The following is a 20,505-nucleotide window of genomic DNA, read 5'->3' on the forward strand; positions in this document are numbered from 1 at the left end:
CTTGCATAAGGAAAAATCCAGGGTAAGCATGCAGTACACCTGACATCCTCTAGATGGCAGACAAATCAAGCATTTTTCACTTTACATTAAAACTCACCACGTGTAAAAACAATACAAAACAGAGACTAATGCAAAACTGGACAAAAAATGTGTCGAATTAATTCTCTTCCAAAAATAACCCGTATTTTAACTGCAGTAAAAAAAAGTTACTACATTAGCAATGTTTAATTCGTTTTCTATAATAAAAACAAAGTGATTAATGTTATTAAATAATTGTAAAAAAATAAATCGTATCCGTATCATCGTCATCATTATTATCATTATGAATATTAAGAACTAAAAACAATCTTCGTGGTGTGTCGAAAACCATAATTACATAATTACAATTTTAATTACATTTTCCAAGCAGTGAGCAAATAGTTAAGTCGGTAGCATGAACAGAGAGGCGGGGCTTCGGCGAGTCGCAGAGACTTGGGATTGGCTCAGCTCCGCACGGGCGTTCCGTTTTCCTGGAAAGTTCTTGGAACGCTAGCGGTGCAATTTCAAGAGAAACGCCGTTTTCACGTTGAAACGTCAGTCACAACATCAGGAAACAATTACAGATCACACACACTAAAACTCCCAAATGACTCACTACAGAATCATTCTGCTGGTAGTTTATTACTCGCGGGACTGCTGTATGGTTGACTGAGTTAGAAAAGGGAATCGATTCTTCGGGTTTCACAGAGCCGATGGCGTCAGCGGCGCTAAACACGGAGTGATTCTCAGAAAGCCGCTTCTGGGAAGTCAGACGAAGCGAACAAGCCAAACCGTGCCGTGTTCCGCTTCTTGTTTAGTGTCAGGGCATGAGCTTGAGAGAAACGACGCTCGTTTTGGACGTGTTATCAACTCAAGCACTTTTTCAAACAAAGCGCTGCTATATGGCAGACCTCGGTAGACTCTTTACTTTATTTGACGTCCTGTCTACTGCTGAGAAATATCATTGAGGTTTGTCATCGCCGAGATTATTCGATTTAAACATTACGATCAAAGAAACTTTCAGGATTGCTAGTGTATCAAACCGGACACAATGATTTTGTGCGTCGATGGGTAAGTTTTCTATCAGATCATCCCCATTTTAATACGATCACACATTCCTTAACGTTGCTTGGGGTCCTGTTAATATTATTTAAACAATAGCAACAAATAGACTTCAAAACACTATTTAAAAGCTCTTTTAAAATGTATTTTCTTTAAAACGGAGTATGGTGTAGATACATAATCCAAACTGTTAAAGGTTTTGAGGAACCATAACAAATAACTGTGATTTAATTTTCAGTTCTATTGAAATAAATCTAGCTACAGTGTTGTTTTTAGAATGATCGTAATGTATAATGGGCTTTTTTATTTGAACACAAACCAATGCTTGTAAATGTATTTTGACCTTTAAAACGCCTTTATTTTCCAGCCCGAGGATGCGACTGCCCAATACCTTCATAACGGAGCCGATCTTCGTATCTCATGCAATCATCAACTCTGGTGCTCACATTCGGTGGGAACCTAAAAAAGATTTTACATCGATCTACAGCAATTTCTCATACCTGGAAGCGTCAGGTAGAAAACACTTTCTCTCCTAAACCGTGTAAATGATCAATACAAATCGCATGACCAACGTGTATTTTACCAAGCATTTAAATAATCCTTTTCATTTTTTCGTCAGGTTGGTACTGGGGTGCCATTTCTGCCAGCGAGGCCCACTCTGTGCTAGAGGGGGCATCTGAGGGGACGTTCCTGATACGGGACAGCAGTCATCCCCTTTATTTGTTGACACTGTCTGTTAAAACAGGCCGTGGACCCACCAACGTTCGCATCGGGTACAACCTTGGATGTTTCTTTCTGGACTCCAGTTCCCCTGCCAAATCTCGTATGCTGTCTTTCCCGGACGTACCTAGTCTTGTGCAGCACTATGTGGGCTCCAAGAGTGGAGAGAAGGGGGAAAATACTGAAGAGTTTGATACCGTACCTACACCAACGGCCAAGCAATGCGCCGTGTTGCTGAAACTGAAAAAACCAATCCGCTGTCACCAAGCGTTTCCTTCGTTGCAACATCTCACACGATTGGTTATTAACAGACAGACGACCAGCACTGAGTATCTGCCTTTACCGAAACCGTTACTCCAGTACCTACAGGATTACCCTTTCCAGCTTTGATATTGCCATGGAAACACACAGCCAACAATATGACATGGTTCTGATGTATGAAGATGGCGAATGGGGCCTGGATTCACAGCCCCAAGAGACAGATGTTTGGAACCAAAAGCAGCTTTTAAAACTGTTTTCCAATGTTACCTTTGACTCGATACAGGAGCAGATATACACTTTATACGAAAGAGGCATTGAGACAAGCCCTGTCCAAATATTGATCAGTGGCAAGTCATAAATCGACTTTGATGACTTTGACAGGTTGTAGAGGGGGTCCATGATGAATGTTCGTGAAACTTGTGCGGGTCACATGACCCCCTCAAGAAGGTTTGAAATGAGATCATGGCGAGCACACGAGAGGCACGTTGCTCAGTCTCCGGCCCAGAGGAAAGTTACTGGGCTGCTTGACTGGGACTTTTTTTATTGAAAAGCAGTGAAATGTTTCAATCAATGAAGATTTGCATATTTTTTCTATCCCCACAATGTGGAGTTCGTATGTTATTTATGGATAAACATATTCTCATTTTTTTAAATAAAACTGACAATCAAACTACATGACATTGGTGTCATTTGTAACATCTGAGAAACATAGATCATTCTGGTGTGATTTAAAACACGATGAAAGAGTACATTAGAGAGAATGCAACACAGAAAAAAGAGGGCCTTAGAGATTAACTAGAGAACGAAAATAGACTCTTTTCACAGAAGGAACTAGATACAGAATGCAGAAACGAAGTACTGGCCTTCCAGTAAGCGTGTCAAACAAGGTCACTCAGAGCTCTAATCTTACAATAATAGGATTATTAGATGAACGAATGTGCATGGAATTGCTACGCAATTCAGTTGACATGTGTTCCTCATATTACGTTATTTCAGGATGTATTCTGCACTGTTTTGCAGCAAAATTCTATGACTAATATTTCAGAGTATTTACATTTACTTTGTAATTAGTATATAAAATCTAATTTATGAGTATATGGATATTTACTCGATGTGTTTGCTAAGATATGACATGCAAAAAGCATGTAATGTTTGTGTATAGGAACAAAGTCGTAGGATGGCCAAGCATAATGGAATTTTCATCATAACAATTGAATGAGGCATATAGGGACATAACAGCATTGTTCTCAGATCCCATTTTCCCGATAGTGAATCATTCTTTCGGTAAATTGCGATTAGACTTTCCTAGAAACAGAGGCACAGCTTTTTCTGGAACTCAGTGCCACGCAAGCTCACAGAAATTTCCTGGGAGCCAAAATATGTAAATAATTATGAGCAAAACATCCGTAAATGCCTATATAATAATTTAATTTGATGACACAAAAATCCTTGTTTAAATATCCAACTAGTAAGATTGTACATTAAGAAGTTGCCAGAAACACATTGAAACAACAAATGTGAACAAAAGAAGCCTACAGACATAATAAAGAAAAACATTTTTTAATAAAAAACAGAACTGAAAACAACAACATGCATGTAATTCTGTGTCACTCATTCATAGACTTCAACAGACAGCTATTGTGTGCACATTCATACATTATCTTGGCGGGGCATGTCAGGTTGTCTGTATTTGTGGGTTAGGCGAGTAAGCGTGCTGGCGGCAATGGGCCAGCTGTTTCGCAGAACGAGCGCATTACTTCTAGGGAGAGACTAGTGCACGACTGGGAGGGGGAGTTCTTAGAAAAGGCCTCAATAATTACCTTCAGCCTACTGCACACTGACACTTGCACGCTGAGAGCATACTCGCAATCAATGCAATCGCACCATAACAAACCACAGCCACATGTACGCTTGTCAATTAAAACACGCGAAAAACGTAAAAAACAGTGGTAGGTTGAACAAACAGAACCGCACGGTTGCTGGATTTCAGGAAAAGTTTTCTCAGTAGGGCCGGCAGGTTCTTATTTCTTCGAAAAGCAGTGCATGCTGGGACCTGGCGGAACAGCCAGGTGACTGGCAGAGTGCCATCGACAATTTGGTAAAGGCCACTAATACTGGCAGTTCCTAATGGTAGAATCTCTGCTTATTCATGTACTATTCTGTTCTTGATTTATTTATACACCCTTTAACCATTCATCTCTGGTCTTTCCTAATGTCTTTGTCCTTTGTTTTTGTCATGCTCTCCTCTGTAAAATGCAGAATCGAGGCCTGTAAAACAGAAAAGGTGTAGTGTAAACATTTAATGCTGCTGACTTGACATAAAATGACTAGTTTCATTATCTTTGTCTTTGTCCTCAGCTTGGTATTTTTGCTATGTGGTGTGCTGAAACAGAATGCTAAAGACACTTAGTGGTTTTTGAAATGTAGTTTGTGATGTAATGATCTACATATAGGCCTATATCTATAAAGATTAATATAAAAATGTATATTAAAGTGATATTTGATGAAAATTCTGTTATCATTTACTCACCCTCTTGTCATTTCAAACCTGTTTGACTTTCTTTCTTCTGTAGAACACAAAATAAGAAATTTGAAGAATGTTGTTAACCACCACCCATTAACTTGCATTGGTTTGGTGTCCATACAAAAAAAGTGAATGAGTGCCGGCACTGTTCAGTAATCAACTTTCTTCAAAATATCTTCTTTTGTGTTTTGTAGAAGACAGTAATATAGGTGCGAAATGACTAAAGGGAGGTGAGTAAATGATGACAAATTTTTTATTTTTGGGTGAACTATCCCACACGTTGTGGTGCAAAATATACCTAAAACTGACAATTTTGTTACGATCCATGTTGTTCAAAACAAAATATTTTTTATGATCTCTTTTGAATTTTTAATGGATAACATTTTTTAAGTTTTTGTATTATTTAACGAAATTAACACATTTTAACCTTTTGTTCTTGGAAGGCACGTGATGGATTAAAACAAATATGAGAAGAGACAGAAAAATATATTTTATAGGCTTTTGCATTGCCTCGCAAGAACATACGGTATATTTTCTCAAGCATATTTTGCATTCTCCTGTGAACATACAAAACATTTGCTTTCTCGCACAAACAGTGAAATCTCTTGTTCACGAGAGATCTCAAAACATTCTCAGCGCAAAAACTATTAAATCCATTTCCCTCCCTTTCTCATGTCTTTTTTCCAGTTTTTGAACATGAAAGAATGAAATATTCCAATGTTTTTCGTTTTAGGTGAACCGTTCCTTGAAAATCACAAGCTACATTGGATAACATTCTGACCTGTTAGTGAGGTCACAGCGGGTTTCCAGATAAAGTAACCCCGGCATCGTCTCCTCTATCATCTGGCGAATGACCGGAGGATGACATGGGGCAACCTCGAGGTAAACACGCCTGGGCAAACAAAAGAGGCATCAAAAGAGATGGAGAGGAAAAGGGCGTGTGACAAGGATGTTCTATCATGTAAACAACCTTAACAAGCTATTAGTCTGAAGAATAGTGTCCAAAACTGAAAAATGTGAAAACGGATGCTAGGATAGCCCCATGCGACAGTGGATCTCTTTATCTATGAAAGGGTACCATGTGCCATATCTGCGAATGAAATAATTTGTGGACAGAAATCCGAAACCATATCCAGACCACTATAAGAGACGTACACTAACAAGGTGAAAGACAGCGGTGCCAAACCCAAGTTTATTACTCGATGAAATATTAATTGAATTTATCATTGTATGAGCATGTAACTCAAGCCTAGTTTTTCAACTGTAATTACCAAACAAACACTCATTATGTAATTTTTTGTTGTGTATGCTTGTGCGTACGTGTGTATTTGTTTCTTGGGATAGATGAGGGTGTGGAGCAGTACAGGGAGAAAGATCTGGTCCCTGGAAAACTGTTATCTAGTGAACTACAGAGAACTGTGAAGCGCTGGATTCCCCGAAGCGTTTAAGATATGCCGGTTAAGCCTTAGAGAGATTACACCACACTTTTAGCTGCGCTTGTCTAAAAAGACACTTTCACGAGAGAATATTTAAAGAAAACCCAACACTCACAGACCACATATTATGGCTATGGATGAACACAAACACACTCTTTCTTACCCTCTCTCTTTTAAGAGCTTAGAGGCTAAAACCAGAATTGAACGAATCACAGACAAGCCGTCCAAACCCCCGTCCAATGCTGCGTGGTCTTCAAACCTTCCAGAAAAAGGGGCAGGCCGGTTAAAAGGTAACACGATGGAATCAAACAAACACATCAAAGGTTAAAACTGTATTGAAGTGTCAAACCGGAGTATCTCCGTTTGCAAAGACTGCATCTCCTGAGTGAGCAGATAGGGGGGGTTGCTGACTAGAAAGTGGACAGGGCCGCATTTGCTTAGTAGTGCATCTGTATCTAGGAATACAAAGCATGTCTTATATAAAACTTAAACAATTCCACAGCTGTGAATATATAACCAAATTATAACAGACAGAAAATACTAAATAGTGATATATATATATATATATATATATATATATATACACACACTGTACCTACACACAAACACATAATTATATACATATATATACACTTTATATGTAGGAAATATTGAGTATTTCTGTAATTATTTCTATTTACAAAGTCTTTTTTTATATTATTTTTATGTATTCAAGTATGTGTTAATAAATACAAAATTAATATGCACAGTACACAGATATATATTATGTAAACAGAAACTTTTATTCTGGATTTGATTAATCACCAACAATCGTTTGGCAATTAAACATATTTATAAAATTATATTTCGATGTCCATAAGCTGTCAAGAGAAGTAGGGTTATATCTGAATTAAGAGATAATACCATATGCAAGCCTACAGCATATGGTGCTAGTATATAGATCTGAAATATATAATTATGTATTGTGCAATACGGCGTATAAAATGGACTGGTTCTTTAAAACACTATGACCTTTTAAACAAATGTGTTAATCATCCAAAAAACTCTGAACAATGACCCTTTCCTGCTTTCTAGGCTCAATAAAAACAATACTTAAACGTCCTTAGAACATCTCTGTTGAACAACTTCCATTTACACAACCAGTGAAGTGCAGCAGTTAAGGGAAAATGCGTCTATCAGTTCAGATAATGACAGAATGCAGGTAGGTCACTCCACCGCAGTTACAAAACTGACATTTCATGCTGTCTAGTGGAAAGAGAAGCACACGCTGTAACAGGAAAAGCCCAATAAATCCCTGGAATTAGCTTAACATTTCCACGTGCTGAACTCACCCTCATGTTGTTCAAACCTGTATGACTCTCATAACAGAATCTCAAGATGTCAGAAATGTCTCAGTGGTTTTGTGACCATACAATGGAAGTCATTGGGGGGCAGTGTTGTTTGGTTACCAGTGTTCTTTAAAATATCTTCTTCTGTGTTCTCGAGATAACAGAAAGTCATGCAGGATTGGAATAGCATGAGGGTGGACTAGTGAACTATTCCTTGGAATAAAATGGTGTTGTCTCACATTGTGTATTACATTCTGTATTTAACCAATAGAACCAATATCATTTGAAGTCAGATTTGAGTTTTGAGGAGACCAGAATCCATTTCTTTATGAGCCTTGCTTCTTTATGCCTAGGCTCATTATCTTCATGGAATAGAAAATGGCCCTGCCCAAACTGTTTCCGCAAAGTTCTATAGAACATTAAGGTCCTAAATGAAATAAGTGGAAGAGCCAAACCTATTAATAAGAATGAAACTTCTCATAAATAACTTTGCAATAACAACTTTTGTCCGTGTATTTTCAGGGCTCTCATTTAATCCTTGGTGTTTCGAGTCTGTCGTCATCACGCAACAGTGTATTTTGGCAAGTTTAACAATTATAGGTAGTTTAGATGGTTAGGGTTAGGGAGTGGGTAAGAGTAAAGGTTTCGTAAGACTTGAAACACCAAGGATTTAGTGAGAGACGTATTTTCATCTGCTGCCCTTCCTGAACCTTATAAAGATTTGTAATTATATAATTATTATTATAATCTCTCCACCAAATGTACAAACAACAAACACATGAACAAACACATAAAACCTGAATAAAAATGAACAAAATGAGATTAGTGAAATCCTGAGCTTATTTTCAAGTCAACATAAAGTCAAAATGCAATGTATTCTCAAAACATCCTAAGGCTAAAAGTAGCTCCTAACTTGCTGATTTATTTTATTAAAAATAATGGGCATGTCCATTGTGCTTTTTGTGCTAAGACTATTTCACAAAGCATTTTAGCGCTAAAACGGGCTCCTAAACCTGTGAAGACATTAGAAGTAGTGAAGAGGACTCCTAAGTCACTAAGACCAACTCCCAACAATCCTAAAATGGCTGAAACAACAGCAGTCTACATTGAAACGTAAACATTTTAGAAAGATTTCATGACAATGAGCTTAACCATAAAGACTACTTTCAGTATATCTGCTAACTGTTTATGAGATAAAATGCTTACAATGAGCTGAACATCTTAATATGAACCCATAGTTTATTTGCAAAAGATAACTCCTTTTTTTTTAAATGATTCAAAAATCATGTTTTTATTGTGTTATCATGTGGTTATTGTGTTTTATTGTGTTTGTTAGCTGTAACAAGTTATTGTAACTTAATAAAAAATGATAAAAAACAATTTGGTTGATATTAATAGGAATCCACAATAAAAACTTCTTTGTTCTGTTTTTGTAAACTAATTAGTAACTTAGTTTATATTTTATAATCTTAATTTGACACAGTAATAATTATATATTAACATATTTTATTTGAATTTTTCTAAAATTAAATGACTGATAGAGACCCATCCTCCATCAGCCAATCACTGTGGTCATAGTCAGTAAGCTTGCTGACATCATCCATAGCAACGAGGTCAACCCCGCCCATTTATTTCTGTTCCCCAGTAAAAGTTGCTCTCAGCAGCGTTGTGAATAGGTTTTAAGTGGAAACTAGTAACTAAAAACTGTTTAGAAAAGCTCTTAGTGTAAAGATAAGATTTTAATGATAGGATACAGGCCCTGGTATTATCGTGTATGATTCATTCATTTCAATGAAACAATACTTCTGGACCATTAAAGTAATTACATGCTCCACCTATGAAATTACTTTCCATTTATATTGTCACAAAAATTTCAAGAATGCTTAGTGTAGACAGGGCATTTAACAAATCTATTTCTAAAAAAATGACACTCTTACCACCCATCACATCTAAATGCTGAACTTCGAGTTTGTCCTGTAAACCCAATCTGAAACATACAAAAAAAGAGAATATTGACACAAATGTGTATTAACAGATAATAATCAAACATCTGAACATAGACAGATGCTTTACACCATGTGGGCCGAGCGGTGCAGGCAATCACCTGTTTGCATTTTCCCTCGTAAGACAAACTGCTGCCTGGCTTTGGTCCAACGCTAATACCCTGAGCTTAAAGAATTATGAGTACACATGTAATGGATGACACGGTACATTACCAAGAACAGCCAGATAAATAATTAGAAGGGACAGGCAGGGAGTGTTAACCTGTGGAATGCTGTGTAGTAAACTGAGCGAGATTGCTCCAGATCCACAGCCCACTTCTAGACATCGTAAATCAGTCCCGTACGACTCCCCACGTATCAACCGGAGGTCTTCTAGAACCAGACCAACCAGCTCCTACAAAAACACACACACATACAGCATACGCTCATAAGACTCAGTAGCCCAAACGGAAATAAGTGTTTTTAAACACACAGTCTGTGTTTATACAAATAGTGACATTCATTTGAAGTCCATTCACAGTTTGTTGCAAAATTCTGATTAGTGATGATAAGTGTGTCATTCCATAAAACAGGCACTCTTTGTGTTTCTTATATACATGTAAATAATGACCTACTCAAATGTCAAGCCTTCGTATTGCAAAATATGGAAATAAAAAAACTGTTTTTAATTAACTGAGATAACACTCACAAGATTATGTCCCCACCCAAAATACTTATAATATTTCACAGAATAAGTCAATTGTATGAAACATGTTTATAGAGCCTGAGTGGTTGTAAAATTGTGAGAAGTGTAAAATTGTTTGTCACCTCTGTCTCAGGACGGGGTATGAACACTGGGGGCTTCATCTTCAAGGTAAGATCTCTGAAGTCCCACTCCTGTATCACATACTGTACTGGCATACTAACAAACACACACGTATCTTTTATGATCTCCGTGGGGACAGTCCATAGGCCTAATAAGTTGTATACAGTACAAACTGTATATTGTATCCCCTACCCCTAAACCAACCCCTTAACCTAAAGGTCATAGAAACCTTTTTGTATTTTCAAAAATGATCATTCTGTACAATTTATAAGCTTTTGTTCCTGCGGGGACCTACATTGACAGACCTGTCAATCGAAACAAAATCAAGGAATTTATTTCTTAGAGATAAAATAAAAACTCTTTGGCTAAGATACAGGCTTTTAATCTTCACCGTGCGGATGTGCTTTGGAATCTTAGCTTTTCTTATGTGATTGGTGAGACAGACCAAAAAACATCAATCTACTTATAGCTTGTTGTAGAACAATAAATGTTTATGTACCTTGTTAGACGTTTAGTGCATAGTTTCCACACGCTCACTCTCTCTGTGTCGGTCAGTGGGTCTTTCAGTCGTCTCCTGTCCACACCATCCAACTTCAATCAGAGAAGGAGAAATGAGGAAAGTTATAAGAAAAGATACATATTTCTGATGGAGAAAAAGAGAGGGAAGAATGGATTACACAACATACAGTATGTAACAAAATACATATTTTTGTAACAAACAATTACAAAGACCTGACTGAGAAAAATATATGGGTAGGTGACAAATACACGGCATCATGTGTCCTAAAAATCTAGAAAACTGTTAATAATATATTACTTCATTTTGTGAATTGTGATTTCATGTATAATATAAAGATATTTTTATTAGAGAGATTTATCTTCATTGTTATGGTTTTTATTTTTGCTGTCACACCATAGTGTACATGTGCAGTTTATTTGTCAACTACCCATATCAAAACATCAGGCTGATCTTAATACAAGTTAAGATATAATATAACAAAAAAATATGCAAATCAAATTGTTCTGTGTGCAAGGACCCTAAAACCGTATACTCACCGTTTTTCTACCAAGTACATGAGCTATGATGTACTGACTAGACAGAAGGGGCTCAGAGATGCCGTGCAGTGTGAAGTGTTGTGCCCACAGTCTGACTGCCTGCTCTGCTGTGACACTGGAGTCTACTGGAGGAGCAACAGCGCCCTCTGCTGTACAAGACGCAGACCTCACAAAACTCTGTATGAATGATCACACATGAAACAAACACTATCGTGTCATTCGACGATCGTAAAGCAACGATCAAATACAAAGAAAGTCAGCTACTTACGCTCAGTTTTAACCCCCCCCTGTGTCGATGCATTAATCGGCCAAGTAACCACATGGTCTTTGACGTCATCGTGTCGAACGGTAGGTGACTCGAGGATGGCTTACATTGTGGGCTGATTTGACATCTGCGAAATGATACTGGAATTACTCTAATATAAATAAAAACACACCCTGTGTTACAATCGTAAGTAGAATTAGTATTTCCCAAATCGTGGTATGTTGAAAATAGTATTCCAAAGATTCCCGGATGGTATACAACTTCCGGTAAATGTAAATTCGGAGTGCAGAATGATGCGCACTTTGCCGCCTGATATACCCACAACTCACCACGAGTAGGCGGAGTTTCATCACTAAATTAACAATGTAAGTATACAGAAAACATTAAATACGAACCAATGAATAAATAAATACCTTAATGGAAATAAGAGCTTTATTTAGATGTGTGTGACAATTATTAGCCACTTAACGGCCACTTCCGCTTCCTGTTAATATGTCCCTGTTTGTGCAAATTAATTTAGCCACGCACTCAAAAATACCAACTATTCCAAAGTAAAGTTAATTAAACAGTACCTACTATTAGGGCTAGTACAAGAAGGCGAATATGAGCGCAGAGACAGTATCCTCTGCAATATTCTCTCCAGCGCCTGCGTCAGATCATAGGGTCATTGAACCACGTACATAATCAAAGTTCTTCGGACAGATTTCAAAATAAAAGTCCTGAGAGATCAACACTGAAAGTGCGTATGCTTAAGTGCTACAACAAAAACGTAGTGCAATTTTCTATATTGTTATGTGTAAAGAAACATCATTCGCATATTTTATTTTAAATTGATCGTATTACACTTGGTAAATTGTGTGGCACAATTCCCTAAAAACTGTTGAACTGATATATAACCACCAGAGTGCGCAAATGCTTTATGTTTAGAGATGCCAATTTTGACAATTAGTTAACTGCTCACATACTGCTATTAAACTTTATTTAAATGACATTAACATTTCTGAGTCATTAATTTACTGGTGCAATGATATATTAAAAGATACCATCACCCTCAAACAAATATAAATGCGTGTATTGAAGCAAAACGCTGAATGAATAAAAGAGCGAATAAAAGAGCGAACGACTTGCCTGTATTACAAACGTTTCTCAATACCAATGCATCTTTTATATATATATATATATATACACACACACAGACATGTTGTAAAATGTTCCTCAAACTGGGGGTCTTAAAGGACAGAAGTTCCCACAAAGACTTTGTGAGATGTCTGCACTAGTCTCGAGTGAAAGGGAGAAGGCTGCAAAGATCATGTGAGTAGAGAATAGAGTGGGGGAGGGTGAACTGGAGCTGTCAGCCAGATGGGACTGATTGTTACTGTGTGCTGCAGGGATTGCAGTATGTAGCCGCAGTCTATATGCGAGCACCAGTGCACATGACCCCAACTGCAAGTCCTGTGTTTACCACAAAACACAGTCTGACAATCAGCATGGACACCATGGACCCTCCCTCACCCCATCTAAAATTATGGATGGGGTAATATAAGTGAAACCAAAAATATGTAGAAAGAACGGGAATATAAGAAAAGAAGCAAAAGAGGATGGAAAAGTATGAAACTGAAGAAATAAACCAGAAGAGGAAACATAAAAGTAAAACATCATACAGTATCAGACCCAGGTTTTTTTTAACTCAAACTGATAATAGCTCACGCTGTGTGTGTAATTATGGGAAACTGGTGATCTCTGCCAGGAAAAGTTTGTATTGGTTTGGTGACGTGTGATGCTGTAAAGTTCAACTCAGACAATTGAACACTTAAAGAAACTGCAAATAATGCTACTGCTACTGTTTGTCAAGGCACAGTAATAATAGCCATTAGTGGTAATAGTAATAATAATAACCCCCCCCCCCCCCCCCCGTAATTCATTTCTAACCTGTATGACTTTATTTTCTTTGCAGAACACAAAAGAAGATATTTTGAAGAATGTTGGAAACCAAACAACAGTAGTAGCCATTGAAGGTATAGTTCACCCCAAAATTAAAATTATTTCATGAATTACTCGCCCTCAAGTTGTATGAAACTTGTGTGTTGGTTGAACACAGAGAAAGAAATTTGGAAGAATGTTAGCCACTGAGAATAATTTAGGAAAACAAACCTTTGACAACCATTTTTATGTTATTCAATGGTTCCCCAGGAATGTCAATTGCTAACATTCTTCCAAATATCATTCTTTGTGCTTGACAGAACAAAGACCTTTATACAGATTGGGAACAATTTGAGGTTGAGTAATTCATGATAGAATGTTAATTTTTGGGTGAACTATCCCTTTAACTTCTATATTGTATGGACACAAATGCAATGCAAGTCAATAAGTACTCCTGTTGTTGGGTTAGCAATATTCTTTAAAATATCTTCTTGCAGTGTTCTGCAGAAGAAAGTCATACAGGTTTGAACTGACAAAAGGGTGAGGAAATGGTGACTAACTTTTTTACTTTAAGTAACAATTTATTGTTCAGATTTTCAGATTTTTTACTTGCTAGTTCAGAACTATCACAAAACCAGAACTGTTTAGATAAGAGCTTGTCTCCTGCATACCTCCTGCTATCTTAAGTTATTCTTCAATTGTAAATGTAATATAATATATACAATATGATACAGTATATTGTAATAATATCTGAGGCAGTCTGTGAAAATAATGAGATAATGAGCATCCTCGTTTAATTTCAACCATTCATTTCATTATGATTTTAATCTTTGGCCTCTCAGTCAAAATGAAAGATATTAAGATTACATTTTTACAGAATGTTCTTTACATCATCACAAATTTATGTAGTTTTCACGAACTGGGCCACATAGTATTTCGTCACCTGTGGAAAATATGATAATAAGCTTTGGCCTGTGGGCTCATTGCAAAATGACAAAACGTAACCGAGTAGGCCAATACAGCTGAATCCCATATGTGGATGATACATGAATGCAAAGTATTTGCTGGAAAAATGTCACTTGACTGCACAGACACCGCAGCTGCTTATATAGAGCAACATTTGTCAATTGAGTATTGTTTAAATTGAACGACATGAAAAACTCGAAATGTGATGAAATGAAATTAATTCATATCAAAATGGGAATGCGCTTCAGTGGTCTAAAAGCATGGCAGTCATCCAAACAGAGTCCTTTCCGGGATATATATTTTCAATAGTCTCATTATGGTGTTCCGATCCTCCTGAAGGAAGCTCTTTTTCTCTCTCAGTATTCTTCAAACTGAAATACCGAGAAGAACCTCACAATGCTGCTTTGTCCCTGAAAAACACCGAAGTCATAGTTTCCCAGGCTAAAGCCCCCTGAGATGCCTAGACGTGATGAGGAGAGAGGAGGGGCGCAGGGCTGGGTAAATTGCTTGGTAAATTTTTGCCATGAACAAAAGGGTACGATGCATTCTTGTGCCTCTGTAGGGACTCTCACTGCTGCACAATGACAGCTGATTGGCACAGAGAGCACATGATGTCCTGTAGCGTCATGTTCAAGCTGAGAAATAAGCAGTTAGAATTTGCTCACCTTGATGCTAAAGATAAAAAATTATTTTGTTGGAATAATCAAAGATGAATCATTATTGAATTGTTGTGTTCCCCCTTAAGAGAAGTGATGGATGTTCAGACTGTTCCATAACTTGGAACACATGCGAAGGCTTCTGCATATGTTTGTTCACACAAACATAATCTGTTTTAAAATAGTTTTTCAGAGAAATGTTTATATCTGGCTTTGTTTGCCTAATGCATTACAAATTTGTGCGATAAGCTGGTGAAAGTGTTCTTTGAAAAGGTTGACTGTTGTGCATTTAACACCGCTCAATACTCTTGTGGAGGTCGGCTGCAGAAATGTCTGACTTGTTAAACAAAAACTTGTTTATTTATATGATATGAAATATTACAAAAACACCACCGTGCAGAAGGAATATACACACATACTCATACTGTACTGAGTAACAACATAGTAGGCGAGTTATGCAGTTCTAAACAAAATTGTAAACATAAAGGTCCTGTGTGTGAAATTTAGCGGCATCTATTGGTTAGGTTGTGAATTCCTATTCCTATCCTATATAGTTCACTATACCGGGTGTCCGCCATTTTGTACAACTCATTCCCTACATTTGTTCACTAATTTTTACCCACAATGCATTTAGGTTTTGAGTGAACGTCCGATGTAATCATATTTCCCATGAGACCCACAAATTAACCGTCTGATTAGAATCAGCTGGAGAAGAGTGACCGTTAATGCCAGAATGTAAGTTTATTCACTTGGTTGTGTTCTTGTTGACAGTTATTTTCTACTTTTTGAGAATAAACTGATTAAATGAACGTTTTATATAGCAGTGTTTTATTTTAAATATAATAAGTAATTTTATTAAACGTAATAAATGTAAAAATAAGTAAACGTGGCAAACATTTGTTTTGTTCTCTTTATTTTAAAACGAATAGCCTAAAATAAGCGTGACAAATTAACCTTACCATTTTACAAAACAATCAATAAAGTCACACAGGTGTAATATAAGAGTTAATGATGAATGTCTGCTGCAGTACTGTCAGACACAGGATTTACTACGTCATTGTCCGAAATTGTTAACTCCTTTTCATTCACTTCTTCCCCATATAGTGGACTATAGTGCATGAGTGAAAAAGTGAGCGAATTCAGAGCAGCTCATGATCCCGTTTTCGTATCTTTGCTGAAGGAGATAACATATTTACCAAACACATTCTGTAGAGCAGTTTGTCCATATAGGGCTACCATAGAAACAACATAACACTTCATTTTGAGAGGTCTTTATACACCGCTAAAGACATAGTTATGTATATTATATTGCATTTCTGTCAATACTTTAAAAAATCACATACTGGACCTTTAAAGAATTAATTTAGGAACATTATTGTTCTAATCGGAAAACCAAGCATGCATCATTTTGCAAGTTTTCACACATGCATGCAAAGTCACTCCGGTCACAACCCATTTAACTGAAAGATTTTCTTCTGCCCTGCAAGATCAATGATAAAATGAAAAGAAGACTGTTTGATGTGGGTCTCTCAGACCACAGGGTTGCGCATCTCATTTACAGGAACTGTCGGACCACCTTTTTAGTTCTCAGAACTTCAAAATATTGAGCATCGTTTCTCTGACTCAATGAACAGAATTTGTGTCACAAGCTCCTCACTGGTTTTTGATGTTTCCCCAAATGTACATCTTGAAAAAAATGTATAATGCAATGTAAGTCACTTTGGATAAAAGTGTCTGCCAAATGCATATGTATAAAAATATATATAAAAGGTTATACATGTAAAACTTCCAAATGCATTTTAAGGCATGCTGTATATACTGTAGACAGTCATATGTAAATGAAACACTTACGAAACACCCACAGAGTAAAGAAATAACAAAATAAAGTGTGAACTGAACATCTGTGCTTTTTTGTTATTCCCCTAAGCAACAGTCCCACAGGTAACTTCATTCCACTTTTATTTTACACTTAATAATGTCTTCTTGATCTTATATTTTTGGAATGAACGGAGTGTGATTTAATAATGAGTGAGTGTCCCTTGTCAATAATCGAGACTAATACCCCTTTCCTTACAAATTTAAGAAATGCACTGCTACGTAATTCCTTTAACTTTGTTTTATATTGTTTATTATCATTTTAATTGCACAACCCACTTTGTGACTCCATTAAGCTAAATCACTTGTAAAACTCTTATTTGTGCTCTTTGTTTATATCTCTAGTCATTTTGTGAAAGTGTACTGACTTTACCCACAAAATAATTTTACATTTAAAAGCTGTAACGTCTATGAAAAAGAACCCTATTGCGTCTAATGAATAATGCCTTCAGCCAAACAAATCGGCTATAAAATTAAACTGTTTATGGAACACCTCGTGCTTGTGTGTCTATGGATTTCACATGAGGGATATCTTTTTAAAATATCCTAATGTACAAAAACATATTAAAAAGGACATTTGGATCTGTGTAAACTTAAAAGGCACACAAATCAGATGAATCACGTATGTCTTTACAGCATAGAAAATAAGAAAATGTCATTATCTTAACAATTGCATTTGTGAGAAGTCTTCACTAATGTAGCTTGTTGTGTGTGTGTGTGTCCTAGGAGGGGTGCATATGGAACAGATTGGATTGGTCGAGCGAGTGCATTGTACAATAGGAGGAGTCACATACGACGCTCGGGCGCAATTTTGTTCATTGCTCTGCTGCTGAGATTCCGGAGCCAAATGCAAGCACAGATTAAGCCATCTCAATTCTTAATCTGAAGCATGCGGACCCGACGATAATACAAACGGCATGGGCACAGAAATAAAGCCCCATCATCCACATAGTGTCCTCCTCTTGTAGGCAGGAATTGTATTTTCTTCCTTCTCTTTAGATGGTAGATCTTGCAGTCTCTCCCCGAGTGTGGCAGCTCTTCTAAACGCAAGGGATTAGATCGAAGAAAGCGCAGGTGTGCCCGAGGTGCTTTCAGGCTATTTGCTCGGGCGAGGATTATCAACCGATGCGCATAAAGGGTCAATTTTGATCCAAGTGGTGAAGGGGGAGAAAGGCAACAAAACTGTGACACTCAGGAGCTCTGGGGCAAGGCTCAACATATCACTGGATTCCACATTAATACCTCAAGAACAATGTCATCTCAAACGAGGATGAAGAAAGATAAGGAGATCATTGCGGAGTATGAAACCCAAGTGAAAGGTATGTGGGATCGACCCGAGAGTTTAGGATGGCTTGGGTAGATGCTTTTAAGTTTGGATCGATGCATAACATCACTATGCCAAGATCACTTTTTTGTGACGCGGTTTTAGCCACAACGCTGCAGAGAGGTCGGTGTAACGTTGGACTGTGTTGGCTTTTGCGCATCGAGACCCGGTTCGTTTTGCTGTCCCATTTTGACCGCGATGTACGACTTTGTGTTTGTTTGATCGAAGTTACGTCGTTGTGCGGTAATACAGGGGATGTCCTCGCCGCTTTGTAGTCCTTTCCGCACGTCAGAAATGGTTCCAAAGAAAACAACATCAGCAGCCCAACTTTGATTGTTTTGCTGGGGTGTCGTGCAACCACAGGAATGGGGTACACACATACTTGATAGCAGTTACCCTTGCTCCATTGCGCATTCCCGCTATTGCACATGAAGTATTTGTGCATACATTGTGTTTAAGAGGAAAACGAGATGGGTTTTTGTTGCTGGGTAGAATGAGTTATTGTAGTGTAGTGTCGCGCTCTCTGCACAGATGGGTGGACCAGCGAGCTCCGTTCATTTCTTTCCCCTTTGTTTACAATTTAGCAGACCTTTTAGCAGATCAAATGTCAGTAAAAGCACAAGGGAAATGTACGAAGAGCTTTTCTAACATCAATAACCTCCAACTGTGTCCGTGCAGATCCTATCCAAGGCGTGCAGCGTATTCTGGAGATATGGCGTTGTGATGTTATATAATGTTCTCCGTATTTATTGATGTTTTCCCCTTCACAGTTAATTTAAATAATGTTAGTATGTGTTTTATCAAATATTTCCATCATCAAAACATTTTAAGAGCTCCGGTGTCGATTGCATATGTGCTCGAAAATTCACCGGGCTCGGTCTGAAAGGGCGTTGCAGAAACAACCCCATAAATGATGCTGGAGACACTCACTTATATAAAAGGATGAGTGAATAATAAACCCCAGAAAAAAGGCTGTCAATGGTAACTTGGATTCTCTAGTCATTACCTATTGATGGTTAATAGTAACCCTTTAGTGCAAAGCGTTTTGAGTATACATCAGAGCTGGATTCATTAGTTGATCCAGATTTAGGGAAATTTGCATTTATGTTCAATTTACATCTCCTTTCCAGATTTGTACTTATTTCTATGCGAACAGCATATATAGATGAACAGCAGGGATTAAATGTAATTGAAGCATGCTGGATGTGCGGCAGGATTGAGCTCAAGAGTCCTTCCACGTTTAAGGGATGAGCAAATGTCTGATGTGATTCTCGCTTGAGTAGCTTTTGTTAAAAGAGAGTCTTGGCCCTCGCTGTTTGTGGAGGCCACATGGCTCTCATGCATAAAGGGGCCCTTCGCATACTTTGATTTACATAACTGTTGTGATCTATAATACGGCCCTCTTTTCTTGAACAAATGCTTTTAACAATAAAATATGTATAATATATGTTTTTTTAAATGACGTAAGAGGATTTTTTTGTGTTTATGGACAAAGTGTATTGGTAATGTAGTAAAAAGTGATATACGTGGTCATCGTGCAGCTGCATTTTAGATTCGTTTAGGTAGCAGTTTGGTACTGTAGACATTAGCCTTATAGTCTGGTCTTAATGTCCACAGGGGAGGAGTAGTCTGGAATAGTAATGAATACTATCTGCACTGGTCTATCGCTGGATAGACCAGTATGAGCAGCAAGCTTCAAATGACACTGAGTGGCTTGTTAAGGCCAGATGGGCCTTTGTGACGCAGTCCCATGTTAGGGCTCAGTTAGCAGGCCCGAGACCCTGATTTCCTGTAAACCAGTTTAGCATGCACAGCAACATAGATTGATTGAAATAAAACTAAATCATGATCGCAGTACTGCCTATTATTTGTTTAGTGTCACTTGAGATCCAAGTAATGTACATTAAAGGGATAGATGGTTCACCCAAAAATGAAAATTCAGTTCATTTAGTCACTCTCTGGTACCCATTGACTTGTATTTTTGGTCCCGCCATTGTTCAAATACCAACATTCTTTAATTCAAAATATCTTCTTTTGTGTTTCCGCAGAAGAGAGCCATACAGGTTTGAAATGATGATAATTTTCATTTTTGGTTGAACTATACCTTTATTAAACTGTAAAAGTCAGATTTTATGCACTAATACATTTAAACATGAACCAATTGTAAACCTGTTCTGATATGCCATTGTTCAGTGGGTTGAAACAGCTCTGAAGCTATTAACACAAAGCGCCCAACTCTTAACAGTCTGTCTGGCACCTATTGAAAACCACATGTTGCTATAAAAC

General features: G+C 37.5%; 3 protein-coding genes across 9 annotated transcripts in view; 2 read left to right on the forward strand and 1 right to left on the reverse strand.

Moving 5' to 3' along the window:
* Nucleotides 1-453: 453 nt before the first annotated feature.
* On the forward strand, nucleotides 454-2,735 carry cisha (cytokine inducible SH2-containing protein a). The gene is made up of 3 exons (XM_079461171.1): nucleotides 454-572; nucleotides 1,448-1,593; nucleotides 1,700-2,735. The coding sequence occupies exons 2-3, from the start codon at nucleotides 1,455-1,457 to the stop codon at nucleotides 2,188-2,190; spliced, it is 630 nt and encodes a 209-aa protein (XP_079317297.1). The 5' UTR covers nucleotides 454-572; nucleotides 1,448-1,454; the 3' UTR covers nucleotides 2,191-2,735.
* A 734-nt stretch (nucleotides 2,736-3,469) lies between these two features.
* hemk1 (HemK methyltransferase family member 1) lies at nucleotides 3,470-12,164 on the reverse strand. 7 transcript variants are annotated; one of them, XM_079461166.1, is made up of 13 exons: nucleotides 12,055-12,096; nucleotides 11,892-11,976; nucleotides 11,482-11,605; nucleotides 11,214-11,390; nucleotides 10,657-10,748; nucleotides 10,160-10,253; nucleotides 9,615-9,746; nucleotides 9,454-9,518; nucleotides 9,287-9,336; nucleotides 6,371-6,476; nucleotides 6,185-6,280; nucleotides 5,367-5,477; nucleotides 3,604-4,329 (listed from the first exon to the last, which is right to left on the reverse strand). In XM_079461166.1, the coding sequence occupies exons 3-13, from the start codon at nucleotides 11,548-11,550 to the stop codon at nucleotides 4,296-4,298; spliced, it is 1,026 nt and encodes a 341-aa protein (XP_079317292.1). In that variant the 5' UTR covers nucleotides 11,551-11,605; nucleotides 11,892-11,976; nucleotides 12,055-12,096; the 3' UTR covers nucleotides 3,604-4,295. The 7 variants fall into 7 exon arrangements, with proteins under 7 accessions (XP_079317290.1, XP_079317289.1, XP_079317292.1 ...); XM_079461168.1 differs by lacking the exon at nucleotides 11,892-11,976 and adding an exon at nucleotides 4,592-4,628 and having other exon boundaries at nucleotides 3,607-4,329; nucleotides 12,055-12,164; XM_079461169.1 differs by lacking the exon at nucleotides 11,892-11,976 and adding an exon at nucleotides 4,592-4,628 and having other exon boundaries at nucleotides 3,607-4,329; nucleotides 6,371-6,470; nucleotides 12,055-12,147.
* A 5,454-nt stretch (nucleotides 12,165-17,618) lies between these two features.
* srgap3 (SLIT-ROBO Rho GTPase activating protein 3) overlaps nucleotides 17,619-20,505 on the forward strand; it is a 65,262-nt gene continuing 62,375 nt past the window's right edge. Inside the window, exon 1 of the mRNA XM_079460710.1 lies at nucleotides 17,619-18,214. Coding sequence (XP_079316836.1) covers nucleotides 18,148-18,214 — 67 coding nt within the window. The 5' untranslated portion in view covers nucleotides 17,619-18,147. The remainder of the gene's footprint in view (nucleotides 18,215-20,505) is intronic.

This window comes from Barbatula barbatula (assembly GCF_947034865.1).
Source record: "Barbatula barbatula genome assembly, chromosome: 7".
NCBI classification, from domain to species: Eukaryota; Metazoa; Chordata; class Actinopteri; order Cypriniformes; family Nemacheilidae; genus Barbatula; species Barbatula barbatula.

Coding starts and splice junctions, on each gene's coding strand:
- hemk1 (XM_079461164.1), bottom strand. CDS start 11,550: ATGACGTCAAAGACCATGTGGTTACTTGGCCGATTAATGCATCGACAC. Junction 10,749..11,213: donor ATGTACTTGGTAGAAAAACG/GTGAGTATACGG, acceptor CTCTGATTGAAG/TTGGATGGTGTGGACAGGAG. Junction 6,477..9,286: donor GCATTTAGATGTGATGGGTG/GTAAGAGTGTCA, acceptor TTGTATTCCTAG/ATACAGATGCACTACTAAGC.
- cisha (XM_079461171.1), top strand. CDS start 1,455: ATGCGACTGCCCAATACCTTCATAACGGAGCCGATCTTCGTATCTCAT. Junction 1,594..1,699: donor CTCATACCTGGAAGCGTCAG/GTAGAAAACACT, acceptor TTTTTTCGTCAG/GTTGGTACTGGGGTGCCATT.